At 55.0% G+C, this 13,977-nt stretch overlaps 3 protein-coding genes across 3 annotated transcripts; 2 read left to right on the top strand and 1 right to left on the bottom strand.

Annotated features, from left to right (window-relative positions):
• Positions 1–223: 223 nt before the first annotated feature.
• Positions 224–2,836, bottom strand: BDY24DRAFT_400096 (FYVE zinc finger/RING finger protein). Its single transcript, XM_076641910.1, has 8 exons — positions 2,072–2,836; positions 1,876–1,989; positions 1,511–1,792; positions 1,362–1,438; positions 1,018–1,289; positions 819–934; positions 692–733; positions 224–585 (listed from the first exon to the last, which is right to left on the bottom strand). The coding sequence occupies exons 1-8, from the start codon at positions 2,463–2,465 to the stop codon at positions 449–451; spliced, it is 1,434 nt and encodes a 477-aa protein (XP_076493469.1). The 5' UTR covers positions 2,466–2,836; the 3' UTR covers positions 224–448.
• A 2,727-nt stretch (positions 2,837–5,563) lies between these two features.
• Positions 5,564–9,814, top strand: MCM2 (MCM DNA helicase complex subunit MCM2). Its single transcript, XM_076641909.1, has 14 exons — positions 5,564–5,593; positions 5,663–5,979; positions 6,137–6,276; positions 6,368–6,525; positions 6,593–6,764; positions 6,841–7,268; positions 7,362–7,496; positions 7,593–7,773; positions 7,859–8,226; positions 8,327–8,659; positions 8,747–9,055; positions 9,133–9,166; positions 9,240–9,361; positions 9,447–9,814. Exons 1-14 carry the CDS (start codon positions 5,591–5,593, stop codon positions 9,591–9,593), a joined length of 2,847 nt encoding a protein of 948 aa, XP_076493468.1. The 5' UTR covers positions 5,564–5,590; the 3' UTR covers positions 9,594–9,814.
• Positions 9,815–9,923: 109 nt separating this feature from the next.
• Positions 9,924–13,893, top strand: BDY24DRAFT_365841 (heat shock protein Hsp90 family protein). Its single transcript, XM_076637943.1, has 17 exons — positions 9,924–10,080; positions 10,284–10,324; positions 10,391–10,575; positions 10,671–10,707; positions 10,771–10,859; positions 10,940–11,192; positions 11,275–11,604; positions 11,688–11,824; positions 11,896–11,955; positions 12,036–12,048; positions 12,116–12,365; positions 12,429–12,461; positions 12,526–12,671; positions 12,746–12,798; positions 12,863–12,967; positions 13,032–13,407; positions 13,493–13,893. The coding sequence occupies exons 1-17, from the start codon at positions 9,976–9,978 to the stop codon at positions 13,854–13,856; spliced, it is 2,577 nt and encodes an 858-aa protein (XP_076493467.1). The 5' UTR covers positions 9,924–9,975; the 3' UTR covers positions 13,857–13,893.
• Positions 13,894–13,977: the final 84 nt, after the last annotated feature.

Below are 13,977 nucleotides of genomic sequence, written 5' to 3'. Positions count from 1 at the left end.
TTCGAAGGCAAGCGGCGGGCTCGCTCCGCCTTCGTTCAAGATACGAGCTCGAGGTTGAGACACTCGCTCGTTATGTAGACCTGACCTCAACGTACAGCGCTCTACTCGACTGAAACGAAAATCGAGGGAGAGAAAGAACGGGAGGAGGGAAAGTCGACGCGTCAAGCTCTCTTCCTCCTTTTCTCCCTCCTTTCCTTTCAGCCTCAGAACGAGAGAAAAGAAAGAGATATGTGTACCAGCATTAAATTTCGTTAACCACTAAATTACCCTCCGAGAATCCTATCCACAGCACCACTTTATCTAAAACCCTTTGGCGTATGTAAATCAAACAAGAAACGAAACGAAACCCAAATCAAAAACCAAACCCATCCCTCTCGCCCTCTTCCCACTCCTCCTCCCTTCCCTCTACCGTCCCACCCTCTCTCGTACATCGTGCAACGACGTCGTCTCAAGTCTCCCTAGCATGAACAGGACAGCTCCTCCCCCTGGACAACCACGAACTCAAGCAGTGGTCGTGGAACGAGCAGAGACAGTTGAGGCGAGCGACCTTGGAGCCCGAGAGGAATTCTTCGAGGCAGATGACGCCTGTGAAACGAAGAGAGGGAGAAGATAACAGGAGGGAGAGAGAGAGGAGGTTAGGGAGGGTTTGAGAAGGAAGGGAGGGAAGAAGAGAGGGATGAGGAGGACGAACATTCGACTCCGACGAGGGAGGATTCCGGTTTGAGTCGGTAGACTTTTTCGAGAGAGGAAGTTAAAGAGTAGAAGATCAGCGATGAACTTCTAGAAGAGAGCACAGGAAGAGGAGGAGAGAGACTCACCAAGATACCTCCCCGCCTGAACGGACGAACCCCCGTCCTCCAGACAAGCTCGAACGTGAGCTTCCTGCTCGACGAGCCCTCCGAAATCAGCGAGGGTTCGGTTGCAGACTGGGCATCTACCAGCAACCCAAAACCAGAACGCACACGAGATCAGTTTTTGCGTTCGAAGGAAGCGACCTCGAGAAAGCAACCAACTCACTCAGCCAAATCACTCGCCACCGACGACCCTCCCTCCCTCGACCCACTCCCTCCCGTCCCACTGCTCTCGCTCACGCTCGCCAACGATCTCCCCAGAGCTGGCGTAGTAACCTCAGCGAAACAAGGGTCGCACGTTCGATGCTCGACGTGGATTTCGTCTTGAAGGCGAGAGAAGGGGGTGTTTGGATCGAGGACGATGTCGGAGGGCGGAAGGAGGACGCGGTGAGGGGAGCAGGAGTCGCATACGACGAGACCGCAGCGACGGCAGTGATGCTGGAAGAAAGGAAGAGCGGATGGAAATTAGTTGGGGAGGAAAGAGGGAGAGGGAGAAGACGAGGAACGAACTTTTCGAAGGAAGAAGGTGAAGCGACGACGGCATCGTCGACAGTCCGTGGCGAGTTCGTCTCGTTCCCATTCAGCTCCTGCGAAGGAAAAAAAGCGTAGAAAGGTCAGTAGCGATCGCCCAGCTTCCAAGAACAAACTAGGAAACCCACTAGCAATCATCGGCGAAAGCATCCCTCCCGTCGGTCTTCGAACCTTCAACCCCGCCTCGTGCGTCGGGACCCTGAACGCTTCACTCTCACTCAGCACAGTGGTGATATCCGGAACCTGTGAGCCAGCGACGTGGAAGTAGTCTGTGGAAGCGGAGGTGGTTCGACTGGCGTCGCTTCTTCGAGGACGACGAGATCGAGAGGAGGAGGAGGATGGAGCGGCGGGAGAGGTTGGGTAGGTGAACTCGGATTCGTCGGAGTTGGAGTCGTACTCGGAGGAGTCGGCTGGGAGGGAAGAGGGCAGGGAAGGGAAGGTCAGGTCAAAGCAGACATGAGAAGAAGGAGAAAGAGCAGGGAGAGCGACCGACCGTTCACTCCCGTTCCCGCTCTCGAAGCGATCGTCGTTCGAAGTCCCTCGAGCTCGTTGCTCAACTCGACGAGTAGCGTTCCAGCAGCGTTCCTCCTGAAATCGTTCGTCTCAGCTTCAAGAAGAAAGCAAAAAACGAGTCAGCCAAAGACTCAAAAGTCTCGTTCGCCTCGACCGACCAAAATCCTCAAACTCACTCGTCAGCCCCATCCTCAACCCACCCACAGCTCTCTCCAACTTCCCCAACCTCCTCCTCAGATCCGGCAACGTCAACTCCCGTTCCAGCTGCGCCCCCTCTCCCTCTCCCTCCTCCTCCACCAAACTCCCCTGCCTCCCTCTCACCGTCCTCACACTGACCGCGTCCGCTCCAACAACCTTCAACCCTTTCCTGCCACCGGTCAGGTACCTCGCTCTCGCCAGATAATCCGCTTCCCCTGACACTCCATTCCCACCAGCATCCACCGTCGACGCTCCCGACACCCAACTCGCAGGGAAACTTGCCATTTCCTCTCCGTCGTCGTGATCTCCTCCCGTCCTCCTCCCTGATCCTCCGACTCTCCCTCCATCGGCTTCGAACCCAGCGATCGTCATCCCGTCCGGTTCGAGGAACGGTAAAGGATCGAGATCGAGTCGACGACGCAGGATTCGAACCCATCCTCGACGACGAACCCACGTGGCGGAGCCTTGTTCTGCTCGAGTTGAGGAGGTCGTGGAGAGGTGGTGGTCTGAGCCTGAGCGAGGAGCGGATCCGAGAGCTGCGGAGACGAGGGAAGCGCCGCTGAGGAGGTGGGAGAGAGGTGGTGGGGGGGAGGGAGACCAGAGCTCGTAAGGGGTTGAGAAGGAGGGGGCGTAGGACCAGCCTGTTTGAGCGTCGACTTTGGGGGAGGACTGAAGAGAAGGAGAGGAGGGACGGGAGAAAAGTCAGCTTCAGGACGAGAGAGAGCACGATTCGACGCGTTTCCTCCTCGAAAAAAGAAATCCGACAAAACAGTCTACTCACCACATCCACAGCCCAATCGCTCAACCAAAAATGACTCTTCTCCTCCTCCGTCGCGTCGTTCGTCTCCTCCTTCGGCAGAGGCATCACGAACCCTCTCCTCCTCTCCGGCAACCCAACCTCCTCCTTCTTCTTCCGACAAGGAATCACTCCAGCCCATTTCCCTTCCTCCTCCTCGTCCACCCCACTTCCAGCATGGACCCTCGAGCCGGTGGGGACTTTGAGCTCCCAGGGCGAACGACGACCGAGCTTGCCGAGACCGGAGGGGGAGAAACGAGGTTTCCCGGAGGAGGTGGCGAGCGTTTTAAGGCGAGCGTCGAGGCTGGTGTTGATAAGAGAAGAGAAGAGAAGAGGGTTAGCGTTCAGTTTGAGGGTAAGAAGGGAACAGAGAGAAAGGGGAGGAAAAAAGGAAGGGAAGGCCTCACCGTTGATTCTCGTAGACGACGACGGGAACGCTCGTGTGAACGGCGAGAACGTTGTAAGGTTCAGCTCGAGGAGCATCCCCTGAAGGCCATCGAGAGGCTTCGAACTGTTCGAGAACCTTTTGCGAGAACAAACGAAGAGAGAGAGAGAGAGAGTCAGATCGGATTATGCGACGCGACGAAGAAGAAAACGCACCTCGCAGATGTAAACCTCAAACACACCCGCCGAAACGTCGTAAGCAGTCTCTCCGAAGTTGTTCCTGACGAGAGGATCGGCGTTCTGCTTGGTGATCAGGTAGAGGACGACGGGGAGGTGGCCGTCGGCGCAGGCGCACACTGAGAGGAAGGGAACGAGGGCAGGAGAGACGCGTCAGTACAGCTTCTCTTTTGACAAAACAGGTATCGGGCGTGTTTGCAAAGATCTCGTAGGGATAGGTAGAAGTAGAAGAACGCGAGGACGTACTGAGGGGTGTCCAACCTCCTTTACTTCGTCGATCAACTCCCTTGACTCGACCTTCTCCCGACGAGAGCGACTCCTCTGGATCGTATGAGGCAGCAGAGGAGTTGGAGCACTGTGATAGAACACACAAAAACCAAGGCATTCAGATCTTGTTCCTCGACGCGTGCTGAGAAACAAGGAAAGAAGCAAACTCACCAGATATCGAACGATGTCGAGAAACCCTTTCGAACAAGCGTTGTGAAGAGCAGTGAATCCCTCCTTGTCTCTAGCGTGAGGATTGACTCCTTGGTTCTTGATGAGGAACGAGATGACGGAGAGGTGGCCTTTGAGAGAAGCTTTGTGGAGAGCGGTCTGGGTCGACGCGAAGGGAAGAGAAGGTCAGCGCCCGCTCGAATTAACTCGGTACGGTCCAAGAAGCTCGAAAGAGTTGAAAGGGATTCGAACTGACCTCTCCTTCGGCATCCTCCATACCAACGAGAGCTCCTCCTTCCGAGGAGCAGAGCCACTGGACGATAGGGAGATGACCGTGGGAAGCTGCGAGATGAAGCGGGGTGAGGAGGGTGTGCTGGGAGAGGGGAGTGTTGGAGAGGGCGAAGGGTGATAGCTGTAAGATTGGAAGAGAAGGGAAGTCAGGTTCGAGACAGAAGGAAATAAAAGAAAAGAAAAAAACCTCACTGAAGAAGCAGCAAAGATTCTCTCGAGCTTGAAGAGCTCTCCCGAGGCGATGGCGGCGATGATCGAAGGTACGAGAGTAGGATCCGGAGGAGGAGATGCTGAACGAGCTCTGGAAACGGTGAGCGGTGCTGGTGAGGGAGTTGGAGGAGGACTGGGAGCGAGGACGGGCGGGGAAGAGGTGTTGCTCGTCGGAGGAGGAGAAAGGGAGCGAAGAGGGTCTGAAGGCGAGCTCGACTGCAAGGGGTCCGAGGAGGGTGATTCTTGGGCGATTTCTGGCGGAGGAGGTGTCGAAGAAGTCGGATAAAGGAAGGGCTCGTCGTCGTCTTCCTCTGACTGGTCGTCTTTGAGTTGAGGAGGAGGAGAGGAGGGTGCTTCTTCGATGTCGACCTCCTCCTTCTCCTGATCTTGAGCTCGTTCGACCAGCTCCGATGAGCTCCCCTCTCCTTCCACCGGCTCTTCCTCAGCTTCCAACTCCTCCTTCGCCGTCACATAAGTCTGATCTCCAACATCGACTCCGGTATCCTCTTCTAGAGGTGCCGAATCGTGCTCTAGTGACGGGTTGGCGTTCGAAGGAGGGGAAGGTGGCGGAGGGGAAGGAGGAAGCGCTGAGAGACCCCAGATTTGATCGCCTTGAGCTAGTTCGGGAGATTCGTAGTCGAGAGGGCCTCGAAAGGGTGAGACCGTCAGAGGGGGAGGTGAAGGGTTGCGTCGAGGTGGTCTAGAGAACGAGAAGGAAGGAAAGGAAAGGAAAGGAAAGGTGGTCAGCTCGGACCTTCTTCCTTTCTTTTTCCCTCTTTGACCTCGTCGACTTACCCTGGAACGAAAGGAGCCGAGTTGGGATTCAGAGGCATCTCCAAATGAGTTTGTATCCAGTCGAGAAAAGCAAGCTCGTCGGGAGGAGGGGAAAAGAGATGGTGGCCGTTTGGGTTGAAGGGAAGGACGGAGGGAAGGGAAGCTCACCTGCTCATTGCCTCCCTTTTTTTGAAGCGAAAATCCACAGACAGCTCACTCGTTCGGAGGTGATCTCTAGATATCTCAGCATGCTCTATGAGGTTCAACTCCGAAAGTCGATTTTTTTTTTCGCGTCCGTTCATTTGAATCGGACGCGTCCTTCACCTTTCCTCCTCCTTCCTCCCTTCCTCTCAGACGTCCATCCTCCATCATGGTGAGTCTCTCCTCCCCGCCTTGTTTCGTACATCAATAACCACATCCTAACATCCTCTTTCTTATACAGTCTTCCCCTCCTGGACTCCCTCCTTCCTCCCAACAGAATTCTCGGCCTAAACGACCTCGTTCTCCAGGTCTCCCTCCTTCCTCCCCTGGAGCTCAAGCTTCCTCCCTTCCACCTTCCTCTCCACCAGCACCCTTCAGCGATTTCGACGACGACGATCTAGGACTCGACGAAGGAGATGATAACCTCAGGATGAGGGACGACGACGACGAGGAGGACATGGAGGAGGAAGGAGAGGCAGCGGGAGGAGGAGGAGCTGGGGACGATATGGAGGAGGAGGATGGAGATGGAGAGGATCTTTTCGGAGATGGAATGCGAGAGTGAGTGCATACATCCTTGTTGCTTGCTGGGATGCGGTCGAGGGAGGGGTCGTAGAGAGTAGATGTTGAAGGACGACCTCTCCTCGCTCCTTCCTTCTTTCCCTTCCCTTCTTTTGTTCGAGCTCACCTCTTTCGCTTTTCCTCTCCCTCCCTCTAGCGACTACGAATCCAACCCCGATCTTGACACCTACTCTCAAGCAGACATCGACGACGTGAATGACTTTGGACAGATGAGCATGAGGGAGAGGAGGGAAGCTGAACGAGAGATGGAGAAGAGAGATCGAGGAGCGACGGGAGGTGAGTTTCTCCTTTCCGTCCTTCTTTTCCTTTTTCAGAGAGGAGCTCAAGCTGATCCTCTACTCACCCTCTGTATAAAACACACCACCAGGCCGAGCAGCACGAAGGTCTCGAGCTCCCGCTTTCCTGCAGCAGTCGGACGACGAGGACGAAGGAGAAGGAGGTCTCCTCGATGGAGTCGACTCGAGACGAAGGAGGCGACACTACGACGAGCGACGACCTGAGGATGACATGGAGGGAGAGGAGGATGTGAGTGAAACTTTTTGTCCACGCTTCTGGAAGCAGTGACTGACTTCGTTCTCTTCTCATCTCGCAGGAAATCCCCTTCCAAGATCTCGGAGACATCAAGGCCAACTCGATCAACGAGTGGGTCGCCATCCCTGCAGTTCAGAGGTCCATCGTTCGACACTTCAAGAACTTCCTCATGACCTACGTCGACGAAAACGGAGCTTCAGTCTACGGAAACAGGATCAAGGTCTTGGGAGAAGGTGAGCTCGAGTTCTTCCTTCCTCCTTCGTTGAGCTCGAGCTCACCTCTTCCTTCTTCTTCTTCTGCTTTACCCAGTCAACTCCGAATCCCTCGAAGTCTCCTACCTCCACCTCGCCTCCTCCAAACCCATCCTCGCCTACTTCCTCGCCAACTCCCCCACCGCCCTCCTCACCATCTTCGACACCTGCGCGCTCGACTCCATCCTCCTCTACTACCCTTCCTACTCGTCCATCCACGACGAGATCCACGTCCGAATCACCCACCTCCCCACGAGCTGCACCCTTCGAGATCTCAGGCAGAGCAACCTCAACTGTCTCGTGAGGGTGACGGGAGTGGTGACGAGGAGGAGTGGAGTGTTCCCTCAGTTGAAGTACGTCAAGTTTGACTGTGGGAAATGCGGGACGACGTTGGGGCCGTTCTACCAGGACACGATGAAGGAGTTGAGGGTTAGCTTCTGCTCGAACTGCGAGTCGAGAGGTCCGTTCACGGTGAACTCGGAGCAGGTGAGTCTACGTTCAGCTTCTTTCCTCGTCCCTCCCTCTTCCTCGAAAGGCTCGAGCTGATCACCTTCCATTCCGCTCGTTCTCGTCTTTCAGACCGTCTACCGAAACTACCAGAAGATGACTCTGCAGGAGTCTCCCGGATCCGTCCCCGCTGGTCGTCTTCCTCGTCACCGAGAGGTCATCCTGCTCTGGGATCTCATCGACTTCGCAAAGCCTGGAGAGGAGATCGTTCGTCGCTTTCCCTTCCCGTTCCGACCTCCCCCCGTCGCAAGCCCAGTATGCTGATTCGAATGCTCATTTCCCCCGTTTCTTTCTCCTCTCCAGGAGGTCACCGGAACCTACAGGAACAACTTCGACGCGTCGCTCAACTCCAAGAACGGCTTCCCCGTCTTCTCGACCGTCCTCGAGGCCAACCACATCAACAAGAAGGAGGATCTCTTTGCTGCTTTCAGGCTCACGGAGGAGGACGAGAAGGAGATCCGAGCTCTGAGTCGAGACGAGCGAAGTGGGTTTCCTTTCCTTTGCTCATTCTCGTTTCTCCGTCTTGCTCGTCGAGCTGACCTCCCCTCGCTTCCTTCGTTTGTTCCTAGTCTCGAAACGAATCATCAAGTCCATCGCTCCCTCCATCTACGGTCACGAGGACATCAAGACCGCCATCGCTCTCTCCCTCTTCTCTGGAGTTCCCAAGGACATCAACCGGAAGCATCGAATCCGAGGAGACATCAACATCCTCCTTCTCGGAGATCCTGGAACGGCCAAGTCTCAGTTCCTCAAGTACGTCGAGAAGACCGCCAACCGAGCCGTCTTCACTACGGGACAGGGTGCCAGTGCCGTCGGATTGACGGCGAGTGTGAGGAAGGATCCTATCACGAGCGAGTGGACGTTGGAGGGAGGAGCGTTGGTGTTGGCGGATCAGGGTGTGTGTCTGATCGATGAGTTCGACAAGATGAACGATCAGGTTAGTCAATCATCTCTCCCTTGGCTCCTGATGTGCAGATGTTCCAGATCGAGAGGCGAGTGCTGACATCTTTCCCTTGCTCGACGCGTCTTCACAACAGGATCGAACCTCGATCCACGAAGCCATGGAACAGCAGTCCATCTCCATCTCCAAAGCCGGAATCGTCACCACCCTCCAAGCTCGATGCGCCATCGTCGCTGCTGCCAACCCCATCCGAGGTCGATACAACCCTACCATCCCCTTCCAGCAAAATGTCGAGCTCACGGAGCCGATTCTCTCTCGATTCGACATCCTCTGCGTCGTGAAGGATACCGTGGACCCCGTCAAGGACGAGATGCTCGCCAAGTTCGTCGTTGGAAGTCATCTCAGGTCGCATCCTCAATTCGACAGTGCCGTCGACGAGGTCAGCGTCGCGACGAGTTTGGACGCCGATGTGAGTTTTTCGACGCGTCTCTTCCCTCCTTCTACCTCGAACGCTGACCGATCCTCCTCTTTCTCAAACCTCACCCACCTTCAACAGATCATCCCCCAAGACCTCCTCCGAAAGTACATCGTCTACGCCAAAACCATGATCAAGCCCAAGCTCCACAACCTCGACGTCGAGAAGCTCTCTCGTCTCTACGCCGACCTTCGTCGAGAATCGCTCGCCACTGGATCCTTCCCCATCACGGTTCGACACCTCGAGAGCATGATCCGAATGTCGGAGGCTAGCGCCAAGATGAACCTGAGGGAGTACGTTCGAGGAGACGATATCGATCTGGCGATTCAGGTGACGGTGGGGTCGTTTGTGAACGCTCAGAAGATGAGCATCAAAAAGACGCTGGAGAGGGTACGTTGGCTTTCTTTTCTCCTTCCACTTCCTCTAGGAGAGCGCTGACTTTTGGTTTTGTTTTTGGGGGGCAACAGGGATTCCGAAAGTATCTCAACCAAGCTACGGATCGTGAGTCTTCAACCTCTTCCGTTCTTCGCGTCTCGTCCCTCGTTCTGACCTCTTCTACCCTTCTTCCCATCAGACGAGGAGCTCCTCTCCTTCCTCCTCGGTCAACTCGTCAAGGAGAAGGCCCTCCTCTACTCCAACCTTCACGAGGAACCAGCAGAGAAGATCGTCATCAAGGTCGCTGAACTCGAGGAACGAGTGAGTCGTCTCTCCTTTACCTCCTTCGCCGTCTCGTCTCGCCTTACTGACACTCTCTCCTTTCTCTTCCCTCTTCTCTTCTCAGGCCAAGGAGCTGGAGATCTACGAAACTACCCCCTTCCTCCGCTCGGCTCTCTTCAAGAGGAACGGGTACACCCTCGCCGCCGCTGGGAAGGAGATCGTCAAGAAGTTCGAGAGGAGGAGGGTCGTGAATGAGGATGAGGAGATGTAGAGTCGCTTCCATCTGCCTTACTCCTAAGCTACATTACTCTTAGTCGAGGTCGTGCTCAGGGGATCTAGATTAGTTGGTGCGGGTGCGTGCATTCTGCGAAGGGGAAGAAGAGTCGCGTCGAAGTCCTGTCTTTTCGTTTTGTTTGGTTTCGTTTCTTTTTGGGGGTTTCTCTTCTTTTTGCTTTTCTTTGTACGAGTGATGATTTACTATGCTTGCCCACGCTTTTACAGAGACCTCGTAAGAAAACCTTCGGTCTCGTTGGCAAGGCAACAGGTGAACGCTCGAAACGACCTTCCTCTCTCCCTTGCCACGTCAGAAGTTGACCCTCAACACCATCTTTCCCTCCCTCAGAGACCTTGGACTCACTCTTCTTCAAAAAAAGATGAGATTATCATCAACCCTCCTTCTGCTTCTCTCTTCACCCTTCCTCGCTTCTTCGGCGACGGCTCAGGAAGGGCAGGAGACGTCGACGAAACACGAGTACCAGGTGAGCTCGCACTTCCCTTCTTCCCCTTCCCTTCTTTTGCTTGCCATCTCCCTCTCGTCTCTTTCCTTCGCCTTGAGCTGAGCTGACTCGTTTTCGATATCATTTCTTCCCTGTCGAACAGGTCAGTACTATCACCTTGCGTTTCTGAGATCTCGCTCTCTAGCTGTCGAGCTGAAACGATCTTCCTCCCTGCTTCCCTTCAGTCGGACGTCTCTCGTCTCCGGAACATCGTCGTCAACTCTCTGTCAGTCCTGTCTTTCGTCCCTCCTCACGTCTGAATATAGGCTCATGCTTGTCCTCGTCTCGACAGATACGGCACCAAATCCATCTTCCTACGAGAGCTCCTCTCCAACTCGAACGACGCTCTCGAGAAGCTTCGACTCACCTCCCTCATCGACAAGGACGTTGCCATCGGGTTCGGAGAGCTCAACGTCACCATCAGAGCTGAGAGGGACCCTGCTGAGATCGGAGGGATTGGAAGGCTTGTGATTCATGGTGAGTATCGTTCCGCTTCGCACAGAGAAGGGGAGGAGAGCAAGAAAGAGGGGAGGAGATGGAAGCTGACCTTTCTTGGGCTGAATCTCGAGCAGACACTGGAATCGGAATGACACCTGAGGAACTCAAGAAGTGAGCTCTGTTCCTCTTCTGAGAGGTTAACAGACGTATGCTGATACTTACGTCTTTCTTTAGGAACCTCGGAACCATCGCAAAATCTGGAACTTCGGACTTCCTCTCGCAGAGCGAGTCGCCCTCAGCGAAGGCAGACGGAAACCTCATCGGTTCGTTCCTCGCTCGACTTCCCAAGAACTCTTCTTCAAGTCGAACTGAAGCTCATTCGCGCACTCCTTCTCCTCATCAGGTCAATTCGGTCTCGGATTCTACTCGTCCTTCCTCATCGCGTCCCACGTCCGCGTCGCCTCTCTCCCTCCTCCCTCCGTCTCCAACCCTCACCCCAAGCAATACGTCTTCGAGTCTGCCGCCGACGGAACCAGTTTCGAGATCTACGAGGATCCTCGTGGGAACACTCTCGGAGAGAGGGGAACCGAGGTGCTGATGGTGTTGAAGGAGGGAGAGAAGGAGTGGCTCGAGGCTGATAAGTTGAGGGAGCTTGTGTGAGTTCCGTTGATGCTCTCTCGCCCTACCTCATACCGTCATGGAGGAGCTGATGCTGGCTCTCCTTTTTTCTCGACTCAGCGCCAAACACTCCTCCTTCGCTTCGACCTTCCCCATCTACCTCGAAACCGTCCAAACCGTCACCCGACCCGTCTCGCCTCTCGAAGCCGCCGAACCCACCTCCTCTGCTTCTGACGACGACGACGACGACGACGAGGGAGAAGTCGAGGAGGAACACGAGGAGAAAGAGCCTGAGACCGAGGAAGTCGAGGAGGTCGCCTTCGAGCGATTGAACAAGGCTGAGCCTCTTTGGATGAGGGATCCCAAGGCCGTAGAGAAGGAGGAGTACGAGGAGTTCTACAAGGCTACGAGCAAGGATTCCGTTGCTCCTCTTGCTTGGAGTCATTTCAAGTGAGTCCTCTTTCGCCTGTCGCCCTCGTCGAAGACGCGACTGATCTCGGCCGCTTCTTCTTCTTCTGCGTTCCGCTTCGCAGGGCTGATTCGGGAGCAGGGATCTCGTTCCGAGCTCTCATCTTCGTTCCTTCGGAGCTTCCTACCGACTTCTGGGGAAAGGCTGAGAAGGGAATCAAGGGGATTGTGAGGTTGATGGTCAAGAGGGTTTTCATCACCGGTGAGTCTCGACGCGTCTTTCGTTCCTCGTTCTGCACTGACTGACCCGCTTCCGTCTTCTTTGGACACTAGACGACCTGGGAGATAACTACATTCCTCGATGGCTCAGTTTCTTGAAGATTCACGTCGACGGTCAGTCGGCTTCGAGCTTTGATCGTTTCGTCCTCGATTCTCTGTACTGACCCTACCTTCGCTCCTGTTTCGATTCACAGCCGATGATCTTCCGTGAGTCTTCGAACCATGGATACCTCATCTGAACATGGTCCTGATCTTCTTCTCTCTGCCGTTCCAGCCTCACTGTCTCTCGAGACACCATCACCTCCTCTCGATTCGTCAACCAACTCCAGCGAACTCTCATCAAGAAGTCCCTCGATCTCTTCACCAAGATTGCCACCTCCGAGCCCGAGAAGTACGAGAAGCTCTGGAAGCTCGTCGGAAACGCACTCAAGATCGGAGTCACCGAAACCTACACCGACCGAGCTCGACTTTCGAAGCTCTTGAGGTTCGAGACCAACTTGAACAAGTTCGTCAGCTTGGATGAGGTGAGTAGTCTCTTCTCTATATCCTGTACGTAAACGACTGCTGACCTCCCTTCGCTCTTGCAGTACGCGTCTCGACGACGAGCAGGTCAAACTCAGGTCCGGTTCTTCCCCTCCTCTCCCTCTCTCGAACCACAAGCTTACTTTTGAATCATCCCAGTAGATCTTCTTCCTCGCCGGAGTCGGTCAACCTACCACCGAGCTAGCCAAGTCGCCCTTCGTCGAGAAGCTTCACGCTCGAGGTTACGAGGTTCTTTTGCTCGACCAGCCCATGGACGAGGTCTGTCTCTCTCACTTGAGGAACTACGAGTGAGTGCTGATTCCTTGCCTTTCTTCCTCTTCCCCGAGCTGATGATTGCCTTCACTCCCACTTTCTTCTTCAGGTCGATGAACTTCCAGGACGTCACCAAGAAGGGACTCAAGTTCGGAGACGAGGGTGAGCCGATCAGCTTCGCCTCTTTCGAAGACGCGATCCTTACTCGTACGCTTTTCTTCTACAGACATCGTCGAAGCCGACGAGAAGGCCGAGCAGGAGCGGCTTACCGAGGAGTTCTCCCCTCTCATCTCGTGGATCAAGGACGCATTTAAGAGTGTGATCAAGGACGGTGAGCCACCACTCTCGTCCTCTTCGGCTTCTTCCTTTGCTGATCTTTTGCTTGATTTTTCTAGTCATCATCTCTCAACGACTCGTCACCTCTCCCACTGCCATCGTTTCGGACGACCAGGGAATGTCGGCCAACATGCTTCGAGTGAGCTCCGTCTCCTCGTCGTCCTTCGACTCTCTTCACTTCGCTGACCCTTGCCTCGCTTCCTTCTTCCAGCTCATGGCTGCTCAATCCGACAACGGAAAGGAGGATCCGATGCTCACGATGATGCGATCCCAAGCTCGAGCTCTCGAGATCAACCCTCACTCGCCCATCATCAAGGGTCTCCTCGAGGAGATCGTCTCTGGAGATTCGGACGAGGAGACTCTCAAGGAAACGATGCAGACTCTCTTGGACGTCACTCTCCTTCGATCTGGTTTCGAGCTTGAGAACGTCAACACGTAAGTTCGATCCCTAGATCTCTTACGTCCAAGTCTTCGGCGCAAAGACTGACGCGTCTCTCCGTTCCTCTCCTCGATCGAACAGCTTCTTCGGACGCGTCGAGTCTCTCCTCCGAAGATCCATCAACGTCTCCCAGTCCGCCAAGACCAAGGCTCCTCCCGTCAAGCCTGCTCCCGAGGTCGAGGCTGGTCCTCTCGCCGACAAGCCTCCCGTCGTCGAGTCGCAAGAGGACGAGTCGGTCGTCGACCTGGATCTCGAGGACTTCCCTGACCTCCCCGTCCGCTCAGACGAGACTGGAGGTCGAATGTACGAGGATTTGGAGTTCAGGAACACTGTCACGTCGGATGAGTTCAAGGTGGGAGGAGGAGGAGAGGCGGGAGGGTTCTCGATGGAGCAGTTGGAAGAACTCATGGCGGCGAGCAAAGCAGGAGGGCACGACGAGCTTTGAAGAGTCGATAGACACATCTGGATACAATGCTTTCAAGAACTCGGGAAGCTTTTCCTTATCGCCAATCTCGACCAATCCAGCCTGCGAGAACGAAGATAGAGCTGGAAGAAACGGCTCTCGC

This window comes from Mrakia frigida (assembly GCF_051309035.1).
Source record: "Mrakia frigida strain ATCC 22029 unplaced genomic scaffold BDY24scaffold_34, whole genome shotgun sequence".
Classification (NCBI taxonomy): Eukaryota; Fungi; Basidiomycota; class Tremellomycetes; order Cystofilobasidiales; family Mrakiaceae; genus Mrakia; species Mrakia frigida.
The sequence above is the reverse complement of the archived record's forward strand: the minus strand, read 5'-3'. Positions and strand labels throughout refer to the sequence as shown.